Source organism: Rhododendron vialii, chromosome 13a (assembly GCF_030253575.1).
Source record: "Rhododendron vialii isolate Sample 1 chromosome 13a, ASM3025357v1".
Taxonomy (NCBI): domain Eukaryota; kingdom Viridiplantae; phylum Streptophyta; class Magnoliopsida; order Ericales; family Ericaceae; genus Rhododendron; species Rhododendron vialii.
Window position 1 is genome coordinate 1,255,974 of NC_080569.1, and position 23,677 is coordinate 1,279,650.

Sequence of the window (23,677 nt, forward strand, 5' to 3'; positions counted from 1 at the left end):
TTTAAATTCTTTCGACGTTGGTAGATGGGTTTTTCACCGATGTCATTATGTGTCTCACTGCGCGTTTATCGTTGTAATAAGAACTGTTCATATTACAACAATAAATGTACGGTAGACCACAGTGACGGTGGTGGAAACTGTTTAAATTACAATTTAAGTTGAACAATAGTACAACTACGCCCGATTTACACACACATGTAGCATGGTTGTAAGTTGAATTCTTATCAGTCAATTTTTTATTTTTTTTTGGTTTAGTAGTTGTGTTTATTAACTGTTAAGTAGTAATTTGAAATGCATTGCACCAAAATGTAAACCATATACGTTGTTTTCCATATATTCTAACCGCAGTGGGTACCTATTAAGGAACCGCATACCCGTGTGGTACAAATATTTGTGCCTGTGATCCATAAGTGCTTCCTAAGTTACTAGCTTTCCAGTAATTAATGAGTTTCAAAGGAATCCCAAAACATCTGACCTCCGATTTCAAGAACCCCCATCAAGTTTTCACTCCTGAATGGGATTCGATTCACGCGACGGATAATTTTCTTGTTTCAAACCGAAGCTAGAAAGATTCGTATAACAAAGAAAAGCCAGATGCTAGCACCAAATGGAGCAAATCTTTGCAAACGAACTTAATAGAGGCGTCATTGCTTCTGGTTTAAATAAAGTAAGGCAATCGAGTTGAAAAGTGTTTGCCATCAATCGTAGCTTCTTCCGGGGCCTAAAATCTCCTTTTGAGGAAGCAGGATTTCATACCTGGATAGCTTAGAGAGAAGGATTTCTTACTTACACTGGATAGCTCAGCATTCCAGTCCAAAGTCAATGAATACATCAGGTCTTCGGGCAGCAAGTGCCTTGAATTTACAAAGAGTCAAAAATTAAGATAAAAAGATGGTAGGCACTGAATGCGTACGATCAGGCTGTCCAGAAATCTTTAACATCATTGTCCTCATCGAACTGTCTGAGAGTTGTTAAGTCAACCAAGTGACGCATCGTTGGTCTGCCATGTGGACAATTCCATGGAGAGTTGAGACCCATCAGATGTTCAAGGATCTGAAAGAATCAAACGCAGCAGAAAATATGAGCATCACCAACCCATTCCACATTCAAGGTAGTGAGATATCATTCTACAAGTTTTGAATTGGAGAGTCGGATCACAACTACGAAGCATAGTGTTTTTCATTTTGGTCCAAAAGTACATTAATTTATTGCAACCTTATCCAAAATCAAACAGTAGAGAGAGAGAGAGAGAGAGAGAGAGAGAGAGAGAGAGAGAGAGAGAGAGATTGTCCTACTAGGTTGGTTTCCACTCTATTAGATGTATTTTTCATTTTCATTTGCCCCTTGTAAGACAATGAAAGACGGCAATTTGTTTTTATACATGTACAAGGGAGTGTACCTTCTGCATCTCATTTCTTCCAAGCGGATCACCAATCTTAAAAGATGACCTGCAGGCGCGTGATGCTAGCACTGCACGAACTCTTGGTGGGCAAACTGAGTCTGAAGTATCCATTTTATAGCTACTGATCATCGAGCACTCCCCTTGGCTATCAGCAAGAATGGAAATGAGATCCCTCACATCTGTACAAGAAAAATAAATACATTTACTAACCATATGCCAATAGAATTCTCTGTGTGCAATAGATCACTGAAGCTTGAGCTCGACTTGGTTTAAAGATCACCGAAGCTCGATCTCTGGCCTATGTATCCTTCTCCCTCTCTTGAAAGCCAAAGTTAACTGACATAGTATTTCCACAATAAGGATTACCTGCAACTCCAAAAGTAATGTTTTTGCTGAAGGGAACAGCTTTCAGTTTGAAACGATGCCCAGGTGGAGCATGAGAATCCTCTTCCAAAGCAAATCCATTCTTCCTAATAGTTGAAGAGCAGAATGCAAAAGAAAAAAGTCAGCAAAGAATAAACTCTTCCCATAAAGAAACAGGTTAAAATGGAAAGCAACAGAGCAAACCACTATTCTAGCTAAAAATATAAGAAACCTGGATGAGGAAATTTAAAGAGATGAAAATAGGTAGTACAGAAAAGAATAATTGTCAGCATGAAGGCAAACATGATCTAAATACCATTCTAAAAATTGTCCCGTCAAAATTACCCCAAGACAGCAATGAATGTGTACATCTCCACTTGTTTGAAAACCATAATTAGGATGTGTTACCAGTACCCTATGCTCATCTTTTTCTATTGCTTTGCCTACCTTGATAGTCGATATGCACCATTTTTAACAAGTCTGAAGAAGAATATACGCTAAAAAGGATTTCTCTACAGAAAGGAAAGTAAAAAAAATTGGATCCCGGGAAAAAAGTTCTAGAAACATGAACCCAAATAACTATTTGCAACCAGAAATTGAAATGTATCAGGGACAGGGAAAAACACACTTACCAAATAATCAGAAAAAGTGGAAAAAGACTAATATGTATATTTTACCGTATAGTATCCATGTGCATAGAAGCAACTATTTCTTCCTCGGGAGATAAGTCCAACCTTAATGCCCTACATTGAAGAGAGGAAACAGAGATTGATGTCTAAGCAAAGAACTCCATTCATAAACGCCAAGAGAAATTCAAAATGATCTAGTGCAAGGGGACGAATTCTATCACAAATTACAGTCATTGATGTTGCTATATAAGACATAAGTTTAACACTTCGTCATTTGTGCTCTTTCCATGCATTAGAATTGTGCCTTTACACGCACTTCTGCCTGACAAATTTCCACAGCGCTATCTTTCATCTTCATAAAGAGCTCCTAAGTTATACAATCTAAACTATACAAGAACAATGTACACCCCAATAGAACAGACTTTCTACTTTCTAGTACAAACGTGATGAGATGCAATGAAAGGGATCTACCCTGTTATTGAAACACCAAGTCAACCAAATAACATGCTGCGTCCATGGGAAACCTGCAGAAAGTGGACTGGAATATATAATTTTGGCTCTTATTACAGCTGATTTTCTGAAGCAATGCTTGTCTTCTAGTCATTTCATACTCCAGAGGAAGTACACTAATCAAGAAACGAGTTATGGACTGGAATCGGGTATCTTCAAAATCAAGAGAATCAAAGAAAAGATAGAAAAATAAAACTACGTGTACCTCCCGAAGTGCTTTACAACTATACAATCATTGCATGTGTAAATTACCTTTGAATTTTGGTAGTCAGTTGAGAAAAAAATAAACAGCACCATCCAAGTCTTCTTTTTTGTTTTTTTGGTGTGAAAACTACCTCTAAGTTAAATGCCAATGGTTAACTGTAACCGAGAAGAAAGTGATAACCTTTCCTTTAATCTTTTATGTGATCGCAAGAAAGATACAATTTTACGTTAGCAGAAATACCTGATCCCAGATAATGCATATACGGATGTCACAATATTATTTTTTTCCTCACGGAGAAAAATCTCCAAATTATGTTATATTATACAATGAACATCACCAAGCATGGAGAAAACTTATTAGGAAATCCCTAAATCCGGCAGACCACATTTTCTCACAAGCCTGATGACAGAACGGACTAAATAGAATGATAAGTTAAACTGTCACAGTTACGCAAGAGATCTGCGAAGGAGAACAATAGTTTTGTTTGTGAAAATATTCAATAGATGCTATCGCAAAAGGAGAAGGATAATACTGATATTTCCTTCCAGTAAAGATTTCAGATATCAAGAAAACAAGAACCCCCATATCATCAGTATTCAATTGTCTATGATAGTGTGCACAATCAGATGTCTGCAAAAAAGAGAATTATCCTCCCATATTGCCAATATTACTTGCCTAGTGATATTGTGCACAATACGATAATATCAGTACAAAATGATGTTCAAGAAAACTGCTTAATCAAGATAGTTACCGGAGCAAAGGCTGTTGGTTAAAGTTAGTTGACTGCGAAAGACGCTCATAATTGTACTTCTCATCTGCAGCATGCTGCAAATAGAGGAAAAGCCATGGGTTTCAAATTTTAACTTCAGCTTATATTGAATCTGAAAATTGACAAAAAGTGCAAACTGCTATAGGTAAAACCTGATCCTGCACATTTAGCATTTGATGAGGAAGTGTACTCTGCAAAGACATTGTTCCAAACATGAGACTATGAGAGGCATGGAGACAATTACCTGATCCACAATAAACAGGTCTTGATCTAACTTGCCAATTATAAAACCAAGATTGAATTGCCCAATTACCTACAAATAGAGAAGGAAAGACCAATTATAGCTTTTCAGTTGCACCAGGGTGACTTATCCAATGTCCACTGCTGAAACACAATAAATGACACTTGCAGTTATGCTAAGATTAAAATGTGAGACATTCAATAAACACACACAAGCTGCCTCAAGTCCATAATTTCTAAGACGAGCTTTTTCTAACAAACAATCAAGAGAAGAATAAATATCTAGGTGCCTGAACTTTTCTCAAGGTTCGAGGAGGATGGCTCTCCACATAATGTTACCAAACCTGATCTCACAATCACACATCACTTCGCCTCTTCCCTCTGTGCCAAGCATTATCATATTTGTGTGCGATTCTCTCAATGTGCACGTACAAATCTGCAGAACTCAAACTCACAATAGAGGGATTCACGTATCCATTTCAATGAGGGAGGTCAGACCCACTAGAGTGCCAAATTTCCTAGACACCTGAAACAAACCAATTCAGACAGGCTTAAGAGATTGAAGTGCACCACAGTAGCCTAATCCAAAATGGCGATACCCAATGCTTAATACTCCATCCATCCCACAAAGTTGGCCCACTACGAAAAGATGTGCAATTTTCTGATCAAAAAATAAAATACTTCCTCGCATGATATTTCAGATTTCTTTAACCCATATTAAAGATCTCAATTAGTTTTTTGATTTGTGCAAAGAAATTTAGAAAATTACGCGCTGAAGTACTTCATTTTTTTATCCAAAAATTGCACGTCTTTTCGGAGTGGACCATCTTCTTTGTGAGACAGAGGGAGTAGTTTAGAATATACATTAAGCCACCCAAACATCAAAACAGACAAACTGTCCCTAAAAATGAAACAGGACCAAAAGCTGGGAAGCATTTTCTTCAAAGTGGCAACCCTTGTATATCATCCAAAAAATGCACACTCAGGTATGCCTACACATGGCACATCAAGTCACTCTAGTCAAAAAAACCAGGGACACGCTCAAAATGGTGCCTCAAGCATTGGGTGTAAATCTATGCTACCTAGAGCACAGATCGTACCGGAATGACGAACGGCAACAGGAACTTGGTACGCCACATGCCTAAATTGTGGTATGCGAGGGTAGGCTTCCATAAATAACAAAATTAACTTATTCATCCATGTGGTAAACATCTAGTAAAACTAAGTATAATTTTTCATATTATTTGTGTAAATCACATTACTAGGAGTGTAAAATGACCAAATTTTTTACCTTTTCTCTAAACAAATTTTTGTTCCATAAATTTTTATCTTCAAGAGTGATTTAAAAAAAAAAAAAAATTTGGGAATGGCTTGGGATCACTAAATTTACCACTTTGGAACAGAAAAGTGTGCCTTGTTTCGAAACGTGCGCAACCAAACGTAATCCGTCAAGGGTATTAGCATTTCCGGGTAACATAGGTTGGGATCTACTTGTAAAAATAAATAAAAGCAGCATGGAACCTTCATTCTTCCAAAGTCTTCCTTTTTGAATAGCCTTTCCAGCTCATTAGTAGCTGCAGCTAAAGCCTTGGCTTTCCATTCCTCATTTACCGGTTGAGAAAGCTCTAGTGTTGCAGCAGCGAAGGACCTAGGACAGATCAGCAAGAGCTACATCAGTTACAAACAGAATCATCTCAAAACATTCCTTCTTTGAAAGTACTTTTAATGCTTTAAGAACCTTTTACTCTTTGTTCCTCCACGTTTTGTATTGCTGGACTGTAATCTTGACAGCCTCTGCTGCCTCCTTGCACTCAAGTCCTTCAAACTAAATTGCAAGGTAGAACATATTTTTGAACTCGAAGAAGGCATTCGAGTATCTGAAGGTGAACCAGAAGATTGTAATTGAGGAGTTGCATCTGAAAGATTTTCCGGCACATTCTTTAAATGTTCGCTGGTTGGAGCAGTTAATACCACATCATCAAAAGAAAAATCTTTCTTCTCATTGCTAAAGGCCTGAAAATGAAGTTGTTCAACTCAGAAGACAAAGGACACAGGCAACACTAGAAACAAGATTTGCTAATGCATGTACATGCACAGTTCCTACAAGATAATTTTTGCCTGATGCTTACAGCTACTCCCTTCGAACATCAAAACCATCACTTATTAATCCCCCAACCCAAGTTTTGTGCATGAGTTCAAAAATCAATGTAGAAAACCTTTTTCCTTGACAAGGAAAGCACAGACTTGACATACCTCTACAAATTCGTCATTGTTTATGTTGCCTCCTGAAATCTGAGGCTCAGGCTCAGGCTCAAGCTCATGCACATTATTGCAAACATCAGCAGAATCATCAAGTTTGTGACAATTTGCCTGATATCTCAAAGCCGATGTGCTTGTGGAACAGTTATTCTTTGCTTGACAGACTACAGGTGCATTTCTCAGGAGAGGCACCTCAGATAACGTTGTACTAATGCTTTCATGCTTTCTCAGGAGAGGCACCTCGGATGACGTTGTACTTATGCTTTCATGCTTTCTCAGGAGAGGCACCTCGGATAACGTTGTACTAATGCTTTCATGCTTTCTCTTATTTACCATTACAAATCTGGTGATTGGTGACTGAACAATATTCAAGTCACTAGGTGAATCGGTCATTTCAGTAGTACCTTTCTCTATTGCTTCGGAATGGAGTGGAGCCTGCTGATCAATTGTAGGACTATTGAGATATTGCTCATTCTGGCGCCCAAAAAAGCCATCAGCTTTCTTAGTGCCATGGACTCGAACAGTGAATTCTTCTCCTGTTGAAGTTTCGTCACTGCTGGTCCCCATAGCACCAGGAGGGTCCGTAATGCCCTTTTCCAGAGTCTTGTGGACTATGTCAGAATCTCCATATTGTCCACAGTCACGTGACTCCTTGGGAATACTGCCAACGGCAGACAACTGCTTCAAGGACAATCGCAATCTCTCATGACCGGAAAATAAGTTAGACCTATTTTCATCCTTACTGGGCTCCTCAAACTTATTAACAGAATAACTTACATGACTTGGTGAGTAAATCTCCCCTAAAGCTTCCCTTAAGGAATGTAAAATGGAGACTTCGTCAGAAAAGAATACTTTTCTTTTATCAGGAGTTACATTGACATCGCATGCCATACTTGGAACTATGAAATTCATGATTGCGATTGGATATTGCCGGGAGTTTGCGCCTTTATATATCTCATTCACAAGCTTGCTGACTTTAGGCATGTCCACTGGTCGACCATTTACAAAAAAGAACTGCCTATCTCCCAAATTGCGTCCACTTCCATTTCCAGACCTGGAAAGATAACCGTCGACCTTGCAACTGTCTGATACACATATATTTACTGGTTCTAAGCACGAAAAGGTACTGGAGCCAAACACTGTTATAATGTTATCTTTAAGGGAACCACTTCCTTGAGTTTTGAGTACCACAGACTTAACATTTTTCCCAGTTGTGTTGGTGCAAACTAAGCGAACCCCTTTGGCTATGAGAGCATAGGCCTGAAAAACAAGAAATAACTTTGGATCAGATAGGACACATTCATATCACTTCGGACTAAATCAAAAAGTGGCTACAGGGTTACTGAACTATTTGATCGATGGAAAACTACGTTCTTGTAAATTCAAAACTACATTATCAATGGGCAGTATGCATGTAGATACAACAATAGTCGTTACCAAGTCAACCATCAGCTGCATAGCTCAAGCAACTTAACAAAACTCAACCAAGAATATCAAAAAGTGCAGTGTCAAAACGACCGATAACACGAGTATCTGCCAAAAGATTTTCCAAAACAGTATCCTGAACTATTGTATAAGTAGCATGATTTGGATCCAATGCAAGCAGCTTTATTCTGGTTCCTGCTGATAAGTAACCATCATGCACATAAGTTCCGGATTCTTATGCAGATAACTCCTAATAAGATACATTTTGCTTTACAATTGGAGAGATTGCACAGACAAAGAACTTGAACACATACCACGGCCAATCTTCCAAACAGAATAATACTAGAAATAGTACTTGTTCCATTGACAATTGCGTCATGGTTCAAACTCTCTATCCCTCAATAGAACCACTCAAACTATCGGAATCTTCTAAGTTTTTAACTTTAGTCGTATTTTGTATTAATCCTCATCGAATTGGCTTGTGAAGTGACTCCTTCCCAATGTTTGGCTACGAAAACTAAATCAAGACCAGTAGCAAAGGAGTTGAATGATCAAGTTTCTTCAAGATTGTATTAACACGCATCTGAAAGATGATAAAAATGCCAGAGCTCATCCAAGCACTTCTACCAAACCTCCCCTTTCCCCTCCCACAGCACTCTCTTACCACTACAGCCAGTGGCACAACAGCTGTCACCAGAACTCACTGCTACTGTAATAAACTATAACAAAACCACGAAGTATTGCTTCCACTAAGGTTCTATCAGCAAACCTCCCACGCCACAATGATGTCACACCACCACTACCCCCTTCGTTGTCTGTACCATCGCTGTAATGCCACCACCAACGCCACCATTGTGTTGGCTGCACATGTAATACAACACCGAATCCAAAATGATTCTAGGCTAAAGTAGTAATGCATATTATTTCCTAAAAAAGAAAGCCAACTCCCCCAGCTTCAAATCCCAAGAAACACTTCGCCAAAAAATAAAATTGCTTTCAGTGTTAGCAATATCTCTATCTTCAGGTTCATTTAATCACCGCGTAGCTTACATCTTGTTGAGGAAAGATATTTCAAGAAGTGACATAATAAGGAAACCAACATATTGCAGGGGAAGAGAGGATGTGCTATCTATTTCAGGTGAAGTGGGAAAACTGCAAAAGTCACAATTTTTGTTATCCCTGTACCTGGCATATCGGATCTCATGAATATATGGCTTAAGTTTACACTCAGTCAAAAAGATTGTCCCCTCTATATGGGGTTGTTTATGTAATCAACATGATGCGTATAACAGGAAAAGGTTGACTCACATTCAATAAAGATATTAGCTTTCCATATTCTTTGCGAATGTTCCGCCGAAATTCTTTGCTCCGCACCGGCAAATTGCAGAACAACTTCTTTACAGTGACAGTAGTACCAATCTGACGTGCTATTTTACTTTCAGCTACTAGGAGACCCGAATGATCAAAAGACAAGTGTGTGGCAACCGATTCATTTTTCGTTCTTGTTTCGACTGTCAAATCCCCTAAAGCACAAAGGGAACTCAGTGCCTCCCCTCTGAAGCCAAAAGTGGCCAATGATTGAAGATCCGGGAAATCTGCTAATTTAGATGTGTGATGCTTGAGTGCAAGAACCTGCCAAAAGAAATACAGACTTCAAAAATTTCCTATCTCCGCAGAAACAAAAACAGACAATTCTACAGAAAAAAAAAAAGGCCAGTTTCAAAATTTTCCAAAATAAGTTCTCAATCTCTCCTCCCTCCCCACCACCTCAGGCCTCCACCCCTAGCAACCAACTCTGAGAACCGCTGCACGGCAACCAGTCCCCTCCGGCCTACTACCCTGTCCCGCCTCCACCTGCCCCTCTGGCAACCTTTCCAGCCAACACTCACTTCTTTAGTGAACAAGATTTTGACCAAATGTGCCCGAATTATGTTTTTGTCTCTCAATCAAAAAAAATACTGAAATAAATGATTCTTGTTTCTGTGAAGTGGAAAATGGAAAGTGCCAAAGTTACCAACATATCCTCTAACATAGGACATTCTCCAGCATAATTAAGACCTAAACATGAAGCCAGCTACATTTAATTTGTTTCCTTCTCTATATTCTAAACTATACTCAACTTTTTCATAACCAGAGAATTATAGGGAGTGCAACGCATTCTTTCTATCAAACTGTTAAGACAAAACAAAATAATCTGGGGATTATTGTTAGGGCTGCTAAACAATGCTAATCAAGTTCGAGCGTGTGTTCGTTAGTTAAAAGCTCGTTCAAGACCTGTTTGTTTAATTAAGGTTGAACATTTTCTTTTGAAACTCGTCTTCCAAACCAAGCTTGAACGTACTACTACTCGACTCGTTCAGCTTATGATGTATAAAAAAAAATTCAAAGTAGGCTAAGCTTGAACATGTTTGAAGCTCGTTTCAGCTCGTTAGGTTTTGAAACCAAGCTTGAACAACTAACTGCTCGGCTCGTTGATCACTTCTACTTATTGTAATGCCAAAGTACCTTGAAATTGTTGGGTGAAATGCCGCAACCGTTATCGATGACCTGGAACAATTCCTCGCCGTATTCTCTCAAGGAGATCTCGATGCTGGTGGCGCCGGCGTCCAAGCTGTTCTCGACCAGCTCCTTGACGGCCGACGAGAGGTCGAGTATCACTTGTCCCGCGCAGATTCTGTGGACCACGCCCTTGTTTATGGCCCGGATGGTCGGGGACTCCACTGCCGCTGTAGCCGCTCCGCCGTCCATCGAAGCCCCCGCCGATGTTGGAGCGTTCAACTCTTGTGTAATCGATGCTGGGAGTGATTTTGTGCTGTTCCGACGCACTGCAGTTCGATTGGAACTTCGATCAACTTGTTAAGGAGACTGAAAGGGTTCAAATTGAACGAGTATGTCTGAAGAGATTTGAATGGATAGCGAGAGTGAGAGAAACCCTAGTGATCCCTAGTTTCAACCCTGTGCAGGCCTTTGCCGCCAAAACTGCCGCGGACGTGGTTAGGCGGGTCATCTGAACTATCTGTTGTTATGTATATATTTTAGGGCTGTCTAGGGCATCAAGGTTTCGTGGTGTAGTTGGTTATCACGTCAGTCTAACACACTGAAGGTCTCCGGTTCGAGCCCGGGCGAAGCCATTCTTTTTCCGCCTTTTCTTTTCTTTCTTTTTTTTTGATCCGCCTTTTCATTTAGGAGTATTTTTTTTTCGTATTAAGGTTTTATCAAAGTTCTTATTTTGTAAGTACTTATTTTCTATTTTACGAGACAAATCATTCTCTCATTATATATTACCTTTAATTCAAAAAATAATACTAGTTATTTTAATTAGTAGAACACACTCCACAAAGAATAAATTTGGTCCTTTATGTGGGAAAATAATATTAATAGCGACAAATTTGAAACGCCCATACAAGTAGAAAATTCGGTACTCTAGCCGGTTCAGAACCTTTCATTGGAGAGAAATCAAGAAAATCTCAAGCCATAGCATCTTCAGAATTTATGGTGCCAAATTGGAGGTGGTGTGAAGATCTATCGAAATAGGTGCCTAGTTTTAGAAAGTTTACGCACAATTTCTAAACACAACTCCAAACACAAGTACCGTTCGATACAAAGAATTGTATTTTAAAGTTGTGCGCTTAGCATTACTCTTTGTAAAATTGATAAACAAACATCACACCGCAAGTCTATGTAAAATTGGTAAACGAAATCTCCCACCAGAACAAACCTCCCAAACTATGAAACCACCAGACAAAGACTGTAAAAAGAAAAAAATCCTCAGCTACGAGCTGGTTGTGTTCAAACACGGCATTACCTGTTTTCGTAGAATAAAATAGCATTGCTCATCAATCGTTTCTAGTAACAAAATGGCTGCAACAGCCGAATATCTAGTTTTTCTATTTACTCCCTAATTTTCAACTGAAAATTTACGGAAGCAAGGAACCGCATATAGAGCTGCCTAAAAAAAACAAACTTTCACAATTACTATTAAGGAGGTATGCATAATACAACGGCACCCATACAAGAACGCGATTCCACTGGCTGAGAACCCTTGATAGAATTAAGTGTATAAATCGCTCGAAAGAAGCAGCAACTACTACCAAGACGACAAATAAAAATAAAAATAAAAATAAAGTAAAAGAAACTAACATAAAAACTAAGGGAATTGATATTCACACTCCATTTTTTGTTATCCACACTCTCTTTTTTGTTTTTTTAGTGTTAAAAGTGTGTATTTCTTTGCTAAAAGACAAAAAAGGAGTGTGGATAACAAATGAATCAACAATAAAAAACAAAAAATGGAGTGTGGATAACAAAAAAGGGAGTGCGAATATCAATTCCCAAAAACTAATTATACAGGTTCCCCTCCATTATTCTAATAAGGGCACAACAATATATGTTGGGAGAGGAGAATTTGTGATATTAGTAGTTCATCTTGAACTAAATAGCTAGGCTTTTAATGGATATTGTCCAAAGAAGATCTGAATCCGACTGCACCGTTATTTTCTCTTCTTTCACAATGTTCGATGTACTTATCAAACCACCAAATCTCATTTCTGTATCATCTGCAACAGGAAGAATTTGTATTGAAATTTAATCAGACTCAGACAGCACGCAGAAAAGCAACATAAGCCAAAAGTGCAAATATATAATGTGATACTTACTCAGATCCCATTGGAGACCGGTGGTTGTAGTGCTTCCAGAAGGCATTCCAATAGGGATAAGTCCACAATGTGGGCCCTCGACAGAGGACTGGATATGAATCTCATGACAGTGAGTCTTTGGAAGAAGTTGTATGAGACAATCGTCAGATAAAAGAACTATTCGCATGGTTGAGAAACGGCATAGCACGTTGATGTTTCCAATCTCATGGTCAAACCGTCCACCTAGTGCTCCAGCAACAAGAATGCATAACTGCAATTGAGAGAAAAATTCAAACCAATTGAAGCGGCAATCGAAGCATGCCACAAATCATATTAGTGAAGCGCTAAATAGCCATTTCAATCAATCTTTAATTCTTCATTTTCCAGCATCTCATAGCCAAACTTACACCATTAACTTAGCTTTTAGCAGGCATTAAAGGCAAGGGAAGTGAAAGGATGCAAGATAAGAATAAGGTTTGAGTTTAAACAAACGAGGCAAAATAGCTCCAAAAGATCATGTTAATTTACATTAGACTTCTCGACATTCGGTGTGCAGTCATGAATATATGCAACGCATTTATGGAGATCTGCGGTGTCTTGATCATCAGATTCATCTACTATCTTGGTCCCCTGTGGTCAATAAAGGACACACATCCTGAGATTTGAAGTTCATAGAGCAACGCAAACAACACAACATATTAGACAACAATGACCACAATTGAGAAAGGGAACTTCAGTTGTCATCCTAAATGTGCAGTTATGAATACTGATGACTTATTTGTGATATATGTAGTGCTAACAAAGAGTCCCTTACAATAGTTAAAGAGGCTTCCGATGAATTTTACTACTTTTCTAGGCTCAAGCCAAATTTGCAAAAGAGTGCCTTGTTCCTTTCTGGTGTGAATGCCGAGTTACAAGCGGTATTATCTGAGGTTCTTCCCATCCCTATTGGCTCTTTACCTGTGAAATACCTAGGAGTGCCTCTCATCTCCACCAGATTGGTTTATAGTGACAGTTTGCAGCTCAAAGAAAAAAAATTAAGCAGGGTTGAGGGTTGGTCCAATGAGCTGTTATCTTTTGGTGGTAAAACTCAATTGACCAAGTCAGTTTAAGGGAGTATGCAAGTCTATTGGTGTTCTCTTTTCATCTTGCACTGAAATTCCTGAAGGAGACCAAAAGTATACTTCGATCTTCTCTCTGGTCAGGGGCAGCTTTGAAACAAACCGTTGCAAAGGTAAGTTCGGAATTTGTTTGTTCCCCAAAATCAGAAGGTGGTTTAGGTTTTAAAGTCCTCAAGGTGTGGAATAAAGCATCTACGCTTAGATACCTACGGGCAATTAGAAAGAAAGAGGATACTCTTTGCGTTCAATCGGTGAACAATTTTGCGATAAAGGAAAAATACCTATGGCACATAAAGCTTACCCACAACTCTTCTTGGACTCTTAGAAAGATATTTAAGCGTGGAGAGTTGGCTCAACCTCTCATCAAATGTGTAGTTGGGAAGGGCAATGCGACCTGTTTATGGTCGGATAACTGGCATACAGTGTTGGACCTCTGTTTAAAGCTACGGTGAAAGAATTGTTGGGGACGTAGGCAGCTCTTTACTTTCTAAAGCCTCCTCAATTGATCATGGAGGTGGCAGATTACGGAATGGAGCCATTCTTCTTATTATTGATAAGACCCCTACAAATTTCCTTCCCAAAATAGACCAAAAGGACTCAGTGCTTCGGATTCCTGCAACTAACAGGGTCTTCAAAGTGCCCTCGGCATGGAATGCTTTCAGAACTCTAGAGGAAAAGGTTCCCAGGTTTTGCATTGCGTGTTTTAGCAAAAGTGTTCCTAAGTGGGGATTTAATTGTAGCTTTGCTGCCTTAAAGATTGGCAACCAACGACAGATTGAGGGAGTGCGGTGTGGGGGTTGCATCCCCCTTGTGTTTTATGTTACTTGGTAGATGAGACATATGAACATCTCTTCTTTGAATGCCCTTATTCCAGCTGAATTTGGGGAAGTATCCTGGCTAGATTTCAAGTACAAAGAAGTCCTGATCAGTGGTCTACAGAATTAAGATGGTGTGTGCAGAATTTGAGAGGTAAAAGCTTTTTGGTTGCATTTTCAAATTGATTTTAGCTGCAACAGTTTATCACATTTGCATTTTTGAACTCTTAAGTGCTGTTCAGTACAGTTAAATAAATAAAAAAGCTTTCATTCCTTATTCAGAAAATCTTGAGGTTAGTTAGTACCCTTCCAACAAAAATAAATTAAAACCTGGAGGTTAATTTAAAAACCCAGCTACAGCTAAACCAAACCAAACTAAAAATTAAAAAAATTCCAAATTAGGATCGGATAAATAAATATACTATTTTTACATTCCTATCTGTCATGGGCAAAACAAGCCGTTATGACTGAACCAGAAAAGATTCAACACACACAAGCAAGCAAGACGTTCAAGTACTGACGCAATGCAAGACGTTCAAGTAGTTTATCATCTGCCCCCATATCGTTTTCGTGCCATCATCATGCTTTCAAAAGGTTCTTGAAAGTCGTCTCAGAAAGTTCTACACCTTGTATTTCACATTTTGGGAAGGCCAAAACCAGGTCAAGTTTATTTCTATCTACAAGTCACTCCTGGCTCGAGGTGAGTTTATTATCCTTAGAGATTGCAGTAGTAAAAAGCCGAAGTATTAGGACTGAGTCGACTGAACTGGCAAAAGGGAACAAAAAGTCCCAGAATAATGCAAGTAAAACTTCCACAATAGTCTTCCCAATTGGTTGTGCAAAATAATATGCTAGCTCACCATCTTTGCATAGAAATCCTTTACTTCTTGTCTAACAGAATCCATGTCGCCCTTTATTATATCGGGCTTGTACCTGAAACAAAATCCATGACTTAGAATTGCAAAATGATCCCTTAAAGCTGAAGTTCATAAATAATAAAACATACACATTAAGTAAGAAAGAAAAAGAAGCAGAACACCCAAATTTACGTATCAGCTCCATGAACTGGATGCAGCCACTGGGAATGGCAACTACATCCAAGGGAAGACGGAGTACTGCACTTCTTTCTAGACACTAGAGAGTCTAGCCACTTGATTCTAAACACATTTGTCTTAAAAAAGGACCGGAAAGACAAGTGAATCCACCATGTGACCACCTTTGTTTAGATTAACCTGATCTTTTACATGAATGACCGTCTTGACAGACTCCACAAGTTGTTGGTTGGATCCTTGACGTGGGTCTGGAGCAGGCCAAGCCAGACTGTCCAGTCCTAAAGGTAGTACTGCAGACAAGCCTAATCCAATGCATTGCCCATCGAAAAGTAAAAATTTGACTATGCCTTTTGATGATAAGGGACCCAAACGAACTTCAACCTCCACTCAATTCAACTAATGAAAACAACTGACTCTTAGTTATACTCCACTACTTCTGTTGTGTGGAACCAATGCTAAAAGGACATCAAAAAATAGATTTTTTTTCATACTAACTTTCTTCTATAAAAATGTAACACTTCCTCTGGTAGTTAGGTTGCTATTTGAATTTTGAAAGTTTACCATAGTTAGGAGTTGACCAGGTGCGTGGTTAGTGGTTGAGTTGGTGTGGCTATTTCTACATAAACTTTGTAATTCTGTTTCTAAGCGGATGAACGAGAATATCAGAATAAGTTTTGACATTCTCTAGATCTTCCCACTCACCACTTTATGGCAAAAGATGATTAAGCACGACAGAAAATTGACAATAAATGGAAAGAAATTAAGACGAATCACACACCGAAACCATTAACAATCAACAAACAAAGAATCCTTTTTTTTTTATTAACAAGATGTCTGGTCCAGCTTGCACGCACAGACTAATTCTGACTAATTCCGGGACCCTGAACCGAGCACACCCTACAGTGGCCCCAAGGTTTGGAATGTCACTTATTTTCTTTCTCATGCTCACGTGGCCAAACCCTTGAGGTTGACAATCCAAAATTCACAAAAGGAAATCCAATAATCCAACCATGAAGCAAAGGATTTTAGGAGAAGGATGTAATACAGAACCTGTTTCGAAGATCAGGGACGTCCTCGTGAGGCAGGAGTGGGGGGAGTTCATCATAGACGCGATTCGCTCCACCATCCGCGCAAATACGAAGCTGTGCTGCTCTACACAAAATACAACAGAATGTCATAAATCATCCTTTTTAACAAATCGCAAAATTCAAGCGGCAGGGTAACTCTAGGAGATGGAGAGAGAGAGAGAGAGAGAGGGGATCGTACCGTGCTTCCAAAGAAGAGGGGTGAATCGAGGGAGGGGTTGGTTGAGCACGACGAAAGCGTACGTTGGAGAGGGCCCGTTGTCGGCTGGGATTGAAGGTAACAGGAAGGTGGAAGAATGAGTTATTTTCAATCCCATCGTTACAACTTGCTCCTCCCGATGAAACAGCAATTTCAGCAACAGACAGAGGGAGAGAGAGAAAGAGAGTACAGATCTTTTGCAACTTGCAAGTTTGCAACAGGAACAAGTGGAAGTGGCCTTTGTCCTTCTTTTACTGCTAGTCTTTGGGGAGAGAGAAGGCTTGGATTCTCTGCGGTCGAATCGACAGGTATTGTGCAGCCCATTACGAATCCATCTTGGATTTGGAGTCCTGCAGGAGCTTCAAATGTACTCCTATATTACACACGGGGTTAGGGAATTATATTTTAGTGGATGTTGGGCCAAACAAGGCTCTGTTCCATTGTTAAAAAATAAGTAATTTATTTTATATTTTTAAATTTAAAATTAATATAAATAAAAATTAATTTTTTAAATTTTTTTACACCGTATTAAAAATTTCGATAAAATTTATCAAACAAGATTTATAATGATCGAAAAATTATCTACATAAGTACATAATTTTTAAATTTTAAAAAATAAGTATTTATTTATCATTCTGAAACGGGACCTAAGTCTCAAGTCATCGACTACTTTTTTGAAATTTTTAAGTCATGGGAAGAAGAATAATAATTCCAAATACATGGTTTTGAAGACAAAAATGCCCCTCAAAATCGTTTCACTTTCATATCCACACCCACTAGATTCATCCCAAAAAACACGACGGCGGCCAACAACCCCCAAATCATCCTTTCTCCGAGGGAAATTGATACTGCAAATCAATACAAATCCATGCACAGCAACACTACAACGGCGACGATGGAGGAATTTTCAACAAATCGAAAATTAGGCACTCCTACAAATCAAAACCCAATCCTACAGATCCAACCAAAAAATCAATACTACCCATTCCCTCAGATGAAGACGCTGAACTCCATTGACGCCGATCTGGTTCGACTCCGCTGATGCCAACGCCTTCCTCGACGCCCCTTGGTAGATCACAGCTCCTCGATCCGGAAGAGGAGGTGCTCGCTGATGTCTTTGACAACGTCGTTCCTGCTCCAGAATTACAAGTTCAAGCGGGCCATCTTGGTAAGTACAGATCGGAGATCGAGATCCGACACCCCGGTTCCGACCTGGAGAAATATGGTTGCGGCGGAGTCGGTGGGAGGGCTTCGGGGGTGGGATTACTACATCTCTTTACAGCCTAGTAGTACAGATCTCAAAACTGAAATTTTAAATAAAATAAAAAAAAACATTTGAATCAATCGAAACAAAGCCCAACATTTGAGAAAATAAAGAGAGAGAAAGAGCAGTTTTGGAAATTCCATACCAAATCTACAGTTTCCTTCTTCAGAGCCTCCAGTGTTTCATCTTTGGTTTCCATCTCGGCCTCTTTCATGTTATGCTACTACAGAAATCCAAAAACAGAGAGAGAGAGAGAGAGAGAGAGATCTGTCTGTATTATGTAAACCTCTCTTGGGGCCTTGAAAGGGAAAAAGACGAGTACGGTAAAGCAAGGGAAAACCGGAGAACTGATTTTAGGGTTTTAATAGTGGGGGTATATTAGACATTTTATCTTAAGTTCTCCATGTATTCCAAATTATTTTTTCCCATTTCATGAAAGGAGCAATTTTGTGGAAGGAAAATTCTAAAATTAGTCCGAACTACTAATAATGAGTGTGTGAATGTGTATTAAAGGGTATAAAAAATACATAAAATACGTGTTTTTCTTGTCTTCTAGTGTGTTTATCGTCAGCCCAGTAGGTTAATGATAGCAAGACCGTTTTTAATAAATCCATTTGGTACTTTTAATCCAGACCGTCGGTTGCATTTTTTGACTGTTCTGATGTGTGCATTGGGTACCACGTGGTATCGGATTTGCAACGAAGAATTTCTCCATTTTGTAGGGTGCGTCGAATGAAAAAAAAAAAAAAAAAAGGAATGATTAAGGGTATGACGCCAATGACGTGTTTTGATAATTAATACCCGTCAATGATATTTTCAGTATTAACAAATGTTCTCAGTATGTCCTTGACAGATATTAATTATCAAAATCCGTGCTAGGCCGTCATTTTCCCAATGATTAAGTGCTCTGTATGATTGAGACCCCGTTCCAGAACACCTTCTTAAAAAATAGAGTAAGTATTTATTTCACATTTTCAAACTCAAAAATAGTGTAAATAAAAAACAATTTTTCAATTTTTTGCACTGTAATGAAGATCCATATTGATAGAAAAATTATTTGTGTAAGCAAATAATTTTTGAATTTGAAATTGCCTTCTTAAAAAATAAGTACTTGTTTTCCTTTCGAAAACAAGGCCTAAAAAGGTGAACGATAAGACGAACTTTATAAAATGCCCTATTTCGGTTATGATTATTACATTTCAAAAGGCCACATCGAGGCACAATACAATCCGGAGCCGTGTTCGTTTTAAGATTTGGATTTTGAATAATTAGTGGAGAAAAAAATAAAAGTAATAATTGAAAGAAAATTTATTAAAAATCATACGTAAAGAAAAATTCCAAAGTTCAAATTCCCAAAACGAACAGAATGCTAAGGGGATTCCACGTTCATCCACCACATCTTATCATAGTAATCATTGTTCCATTTACTACATATTTTTTGCATAGTTTGTCAAAACTTTTGCTTGCACACACATAACGTGTGCAACTTCCTGTAAGTATCATTTCATTTAATTAAGAAACTAACATTAAGTTGACATTAGAAACATGTTTATATTATACTTTCTTCGTCCTTATTTTTTAGGACCGTTAATTTTGTCACACATTTTTTTAACGCTACTCCCCTGCAAGTATATTTTTTTGTGCAAAAATACACTTGCAGGGGAGTGTCGTTAACAAAATGGAAGTGACAAAATCATTTCTCTTTTTTAGTCTCCTGTTCCATTCTAATCGGATAGCAAATTGATTATATTTTTCAATTGTTAACACTTTTTTATATGTAATATGGATCATGTTGGATAACTCTCGATCAGTACCATTAAACATAAGTTTTTTGAAATCACTAAGTCTGTTCACACAGGTAATTCTCGCACAGATCGCACATAGATCCATGTGTGGGGCCCACTCCGAATCCCACACAAATAATCCGAGCAGTTCATTAAATGTTAAATATTTTTTTAAGAGCCCTTGCGAAAAATCAGCTTAATCTGATGATACCTATGATGCTCAATTCAATCATCTAACTTTTCATTATCTTGAAATTCGAATGAAAAGTTAAATGATTAAATCGAGCACCTATAAGTATCAAATTGAGCCAATTTTTCACAGAAGCTCTTGAAAAAAAGTTCTACTTTTGATAAACGGTTCAGATTATTTTGTGGAACCCGCAGTGGGCCCCACAACAAATCTGTCCACTTTTGTTGTTTGTGTAGCATTAATGTTTCGAAATCACTTAAAATCTCATAGATTACAATATAGAATCAAATAAAAAGTGGCATGGACTCCAAAAAAAACTAAAAATTTGGACAGAGGGGGTATGATTCTAGTATAGTAGTATCCTAGGTTAACATACAGAAGGGGAGTTTCCTCCAGCTGGTGATCTTCCTCTTCCGAATCTAGATCATAATATCTCAGGTTTTTCCGCCACGAGAAACATATATTCAATAATTATGATAATCATTTTTTTTTTGTATGTCAAAATATTATTTATTTCAACGCCTATTTTTCTTATTTTCAAATATATTTTTTATCTACTTACACACCTCAGATATATATCAAGTCGAGTAATCGTAAGCATTTTCACTTAAAAGATTTTCATAGTACTATTACCCAAATCAAGGATTTTCTAAGAAAATCTCAACCAATCTCTAGTCACCTGTCTATCTATTGCAAATAACAGTTGATTTCTCCTCACAAAATGAACATTAATTTGTCAAATGTTACCAATATTTTGCTTTTTAAAAAGTCAAATATTCGTACCTTGACTGGAGGGGTCGTCCTTCTGAAATGTCATTTTATCACCCAACCAAAGCAAGACAAAATAACTTTTCTCTCTCCCTCTAAAAATCTCCGAACTCTAGCGCCAATAGCCCTTCCCCTCCCGCCGCCCCTCCCCCTTCTCAGGCTGCGGGAGGGGAGAAGGGGAGAGGTGAGGGATCCTTTCCCTCGGATCTCTTCCGTCTACTGTCTAACCGTCTTCTCTTCCAATCCTGCAACAAAAGTTTAGGTTTCCATTGGGAACTTTTCAGCCAGATAATTTTCCGGCGACGTTCCGGGGCTTCAGTTTCAGTTATTGCGGGTAAGATGTTGTCTACCACCATTCTCAGTCTCCATCTTCTTAGATTTGTCTACTAAACGACTACCTTCCAACGATGTGTTCCTATTTTGTGAAGTAGAGGTGGTGGTTACGAGTCCATCAAAGAGGTTGCGAATAGGACTGTAAACGAACCGAGCAGAATGAATGTCACGGTGATGCTTCTTTTATTTTGTTATTTGTTTTAATAATGTCCTCTCTTTGGAGGATTTGTCCTTCTTCGGAGGGTTTTGTCTCCCTTTGGGATTTTTTTATTATTTTGTAGGGCGCTATACGCTTTTTGGGTTGGAGTATCTGATACGTAGATTACCAACCTTTCTTTGTAGGGATCTTTTGATGAATATTAGGTTTTGTTCCGGAACGATAAATAAGTACTTATTTTTTAAAAAAGCAATTTCAAACTCAAAAATCATGTGCTTACGCAAATAATTTTTCTATCACTATGGATCTTGTTTGATAGATCTCATTGAGATCTTTAATACAGTGCAAAAAAAATTGAAAAATTATTTTTCATTTACGTTATTTTTTAGATTGAAAATGTGAAATAAGTACTTATTTTTTAAGAAGGTGTTCTGGAACGGGGCTTTAGGCCATCCACAGTGGTATAATCAAATGCCAATTATTTTTAAAGTTAACAATGTTGGTGCAAAAGATCGCTCACAATGGTATAATCAAACTTAGCAGCATCCTTAGAAATAATCAAATTTTGGGCTTTGGATAACCAAAACTAACAACTTTTTTCAATAATCAAAATTTATGAACCCTACACCACATATCCAAAATTTGTATTCACATGCGTTTCAATTGGTATTTTCTCTTTCTCTTCTTCGCCTACTTTTTTTTTTTTTGGTAAAAAAAATAAAATTGAAGAATAAAATTTTTATGTAGCCAAGTTTCTTCGCCTACTCTATATCTTCTTCACTTCACCCACAAACTATTTCTTTTCTTTTCCTTCAAAAGTGAAACTCATATCTCTCGATCATCTACAATTCAACTCATTGTCGCCGGATTAAGGTGTTTCACTCTTCTTTCTTGTTTCTATTCCCCCCACACCCCACCAAAGAAAAAAAAAATCAAAATAGAATGGAAGGAAGTCACCAATTTTTTTTTCCAAAATTAAGAGAGAGAATCAATATATTTTAACCCATAAAAAACGTAAATAGAGGGAAGTGAATGACGGAAAATAGAGGGGGATAGAAAGTGAAATCGTAGTGGACCCCATATTTTGGTTATGGACTAGAAGTGACCATAGTGAAACTTAATATTGTTAAGCTTAGAAACCTCTTAAGTGAATAATCAAAAGCTGATGTGTTAACTTTTAATTATCCTTTTTTGATTATACCACTGTGGATGGCCTTAGTACTGCACTTCTCAACTTTTGGGGAAAAAAAAAACAGCTAAAAAAACTGGAATCCCGGGAACTCAAGAGAGGAGTACGTCTTTAGTAAATTTATAAATAAATATTCTCCAATCAAAGTGCCATGACTTTTCTCACCGAATCAACGAACATCGATCAATGATGGTTCTATTTTTAAACTTTTGAAAAGTCAAATACGTATATCTTGACTGCAGTCCCAACGATCAAACATCGCCTAAAAAAATACTCCACTGGGATTCAAAATACAATTTTATTTTTCTAAATAAAGAAAAATGCCGGGTATTACACCACATAAAAAAGTCATGGTGTAAATGGTTCGGTTTGGTTCAGTTTAGACATTTTGTTAAAAATAAATTAAACATTTCGGTTTGAACATTTTACAAACAAAACAAAACCAAATATTAATGGTTCGGTTTGATTTGATCGGTTTATTTCGATTTCCCGATTTGTTACTAGAGCATAGTTGCGTATGCTCTAAGAAATCCCTTATATAATCTCTTCTTGATCCAACACAAACCTGTCCAGTACTGATAGTGATAATTTCTGCCAAAGCTTCACTTACGTACAAGGCAATCATAATTTCTGCAATTAACTAGTATACAAAATCCATATTTATAATTCTCTCTTTAATCAACAACTAACTATTTCTCAAATTTCTGCCTCCAGTATCAAGCAAGAATCAACGCAAAGCAATCTGAATGCTACAACCAACTAATAAAAAATATGTCTAATTAAAAGTACATATACAAATCTATAAAAACCCAGTCGAGTTTATTCCGGATTGAAAGGAGGCGAACCAAACAAACCGTTTTTTTTTTTTTTGCTAAAAATCAAACTAGACCAAAAACTAGTAAAGTCGAGGTATGGGTAAGTTAATCATTCATTATAAAAAAGAGATCGAGATCGAGATTCGAGGAGGATAAGTAGGAATTAGTGGGATACAAGTATTGGCCATGTGTTTAGAGATGAGGAACGAGAGGGAGAAAACAGAAACACGTCTTCGCCAAATCGATCCCCTGAATACGTACTCTACATTCAAACAAAGTTATCTGAAAGCATGCATGCAGCCAAATCCTGAAAACGCTATCTAGTGATTCAGAGTCTCGGAGATCGACAACCAAACAAAAACATTTTCTTTAATTCCAGTCATGGGACAAGCCCGGGAGCCCAAGGGAAACCCAATTGCAAATGAACCGAGTAGCTCACAAGCTCGGTTTGAGATTTCGGCTTGTTCCG

At 38.0% G+C, this 23,677-nt stretch overlaps 2 protein-coding genes and 1 non-coding gene across 7 annotated transcripts; 1 reads left to right on the top strand and 2 right to left on the bottom strand.

Moving 5' to 3' along the window:
• Positions 1-732: 732 nt before the first annotated feature.
• LOC131315086 (DNA mismatch repair protein PMS1) lies at positions 733-10,760 on the bottom strand. 4 transcript variants are annotated; one of them, XM_058344145.1, is made up of 11 exons: positions 10,308-10,759; positions 9,111-9,434; positions 6,372-7,637; positions 5,857-6,131; positions 5,640-5,766; positions 4,123-4,191; positions 3,861-3,934; positions 2,443-2,508; positions 1,769-1,872; positions 1,400-1,581; positions 733-1,053 (listed from the first exon to the last, which is right to left on the bottom strand). In XM_058344145.1, the coding sequence occupies exons 1-11, from the start codon at positions 10,548-10,550 to the stop codon at positions 916-918; spliced, it is 2,868 nt and encodes a 955-aa protein (XP_058200128.1). In that variant the 5' UTR covers positions 10,551-10,759; the 3' UTR covers positions 733-915. The 4 variants fall into 4 exon arrangements, 3 of the variants coding, with proteins under 3 accessions (XP_058200128.1, XP_058200129.1, XP_058200130.1); XM_058344146.1 differs by lacking the exons at positions 733-1,053; positions 1,400-1,581; positions 1,769-1,872 and adding an exon at positions 1,744-1,768 and having other exon boundaries at positions 10,308-10,760; XR_009196599.1 differs by lacking the exons at positions 733-1,053; positions 1,400-1,581; positions 1,769-1,872 and having other exon boundaries at positions 2,480-2,508; positions 4,031-4,191; positions 10,308-10,760.
• A 99-nt stretch (positions 10,761-10,859) lies between these two features.
• On the top strand, positions 10,860-10,933 carry TRNAV-AAC (transfer RNA valine (anticodon AAC)). Its single transcript has one exon. It is a non-coding gene; the product is annotated as a tRNA-Val (tRNA).
• Positions 10,934-11,748: 815 nt separating this feature from the next.
• LOC131315090 (thiamine pyrophosphokinase 1) lies at positions 11,749-16,931 on the bottom strand. Of its 2 annotated transcripts, none has more exons than XM_058344154.1 (6): positions 16,691-16,931; positions 16,475-16,571; positions 15,233-15,305; positions 12,965-13,066; positions 12,458-12,707; positions 11,749-12,358 (listed from the first exon to the last, which is right to left on the bottom strand). In XM_058344154.1, the coding sequence occupies exons 1-6, from the start codon at positions 16,824-16,826 to the stop codon at positions 12,234-12,236; spliced, it is 783 nt and encodes a 260-aa protein (XP_058200137.1). In that variant the 5' UTR covers positions 16,827-16,931; the 3' UTR covers positions 11,749-12,233. The 2 variants fall into 2 exon arrangements, with proteins under 2 accessions (XP_058200137.1, XP_058200138.1); XM_058344155.1 differs by having other exon boundaries at positions 16,475-16,576; positions 16,691-16,928.
• Between the last annotated feature and the right edge of the window lie 6,746 nt (positions 16,932-23,677).

Coding starts and splice junctions, on each gene's coding strand:
- LOC131315090 (XM_058344154.1), bottom strand. CDS start 16,826: ATGGGATTGAAAATAACTCATTCTTCCACCTTCCTGTTACCTTCAATC. Junction 12,708..12,964: donor CGAATGTCGAGAAGTCTAAT/GTAAATTAACAT, acceptor TCTCAATTGCAG/TTATGCATTCTTGTTGCTGG. Junction 12,359..12,457: donor CGGTCTCCAATGGGATCTGA/GTAAGTATCACA, acceptor TTCCTGTTGCAG/ATGATACAGAAATGAGATTT.
- LOC131315086 (XM_058344145.1), bottom strand. CDS start 10,550: ATGGACGGCGGAGCGGCTACAGCGGCAGTGGAGTCCCCGACCATCCGG. Junction 9,435..10,307: donor TTTCACCCAACAATTTCAAG/GTACTTTGGCAT, acceptor TTCTTTTGGCAG/GTTCTTGCACTCAAGCATCA. Junction 1,873..2,442: donor ATGCACATGGATACTATACG/GTAAAATATACA, acceptor TTCAACTATTAG/GAAGAATGGATTTGCTTTGG.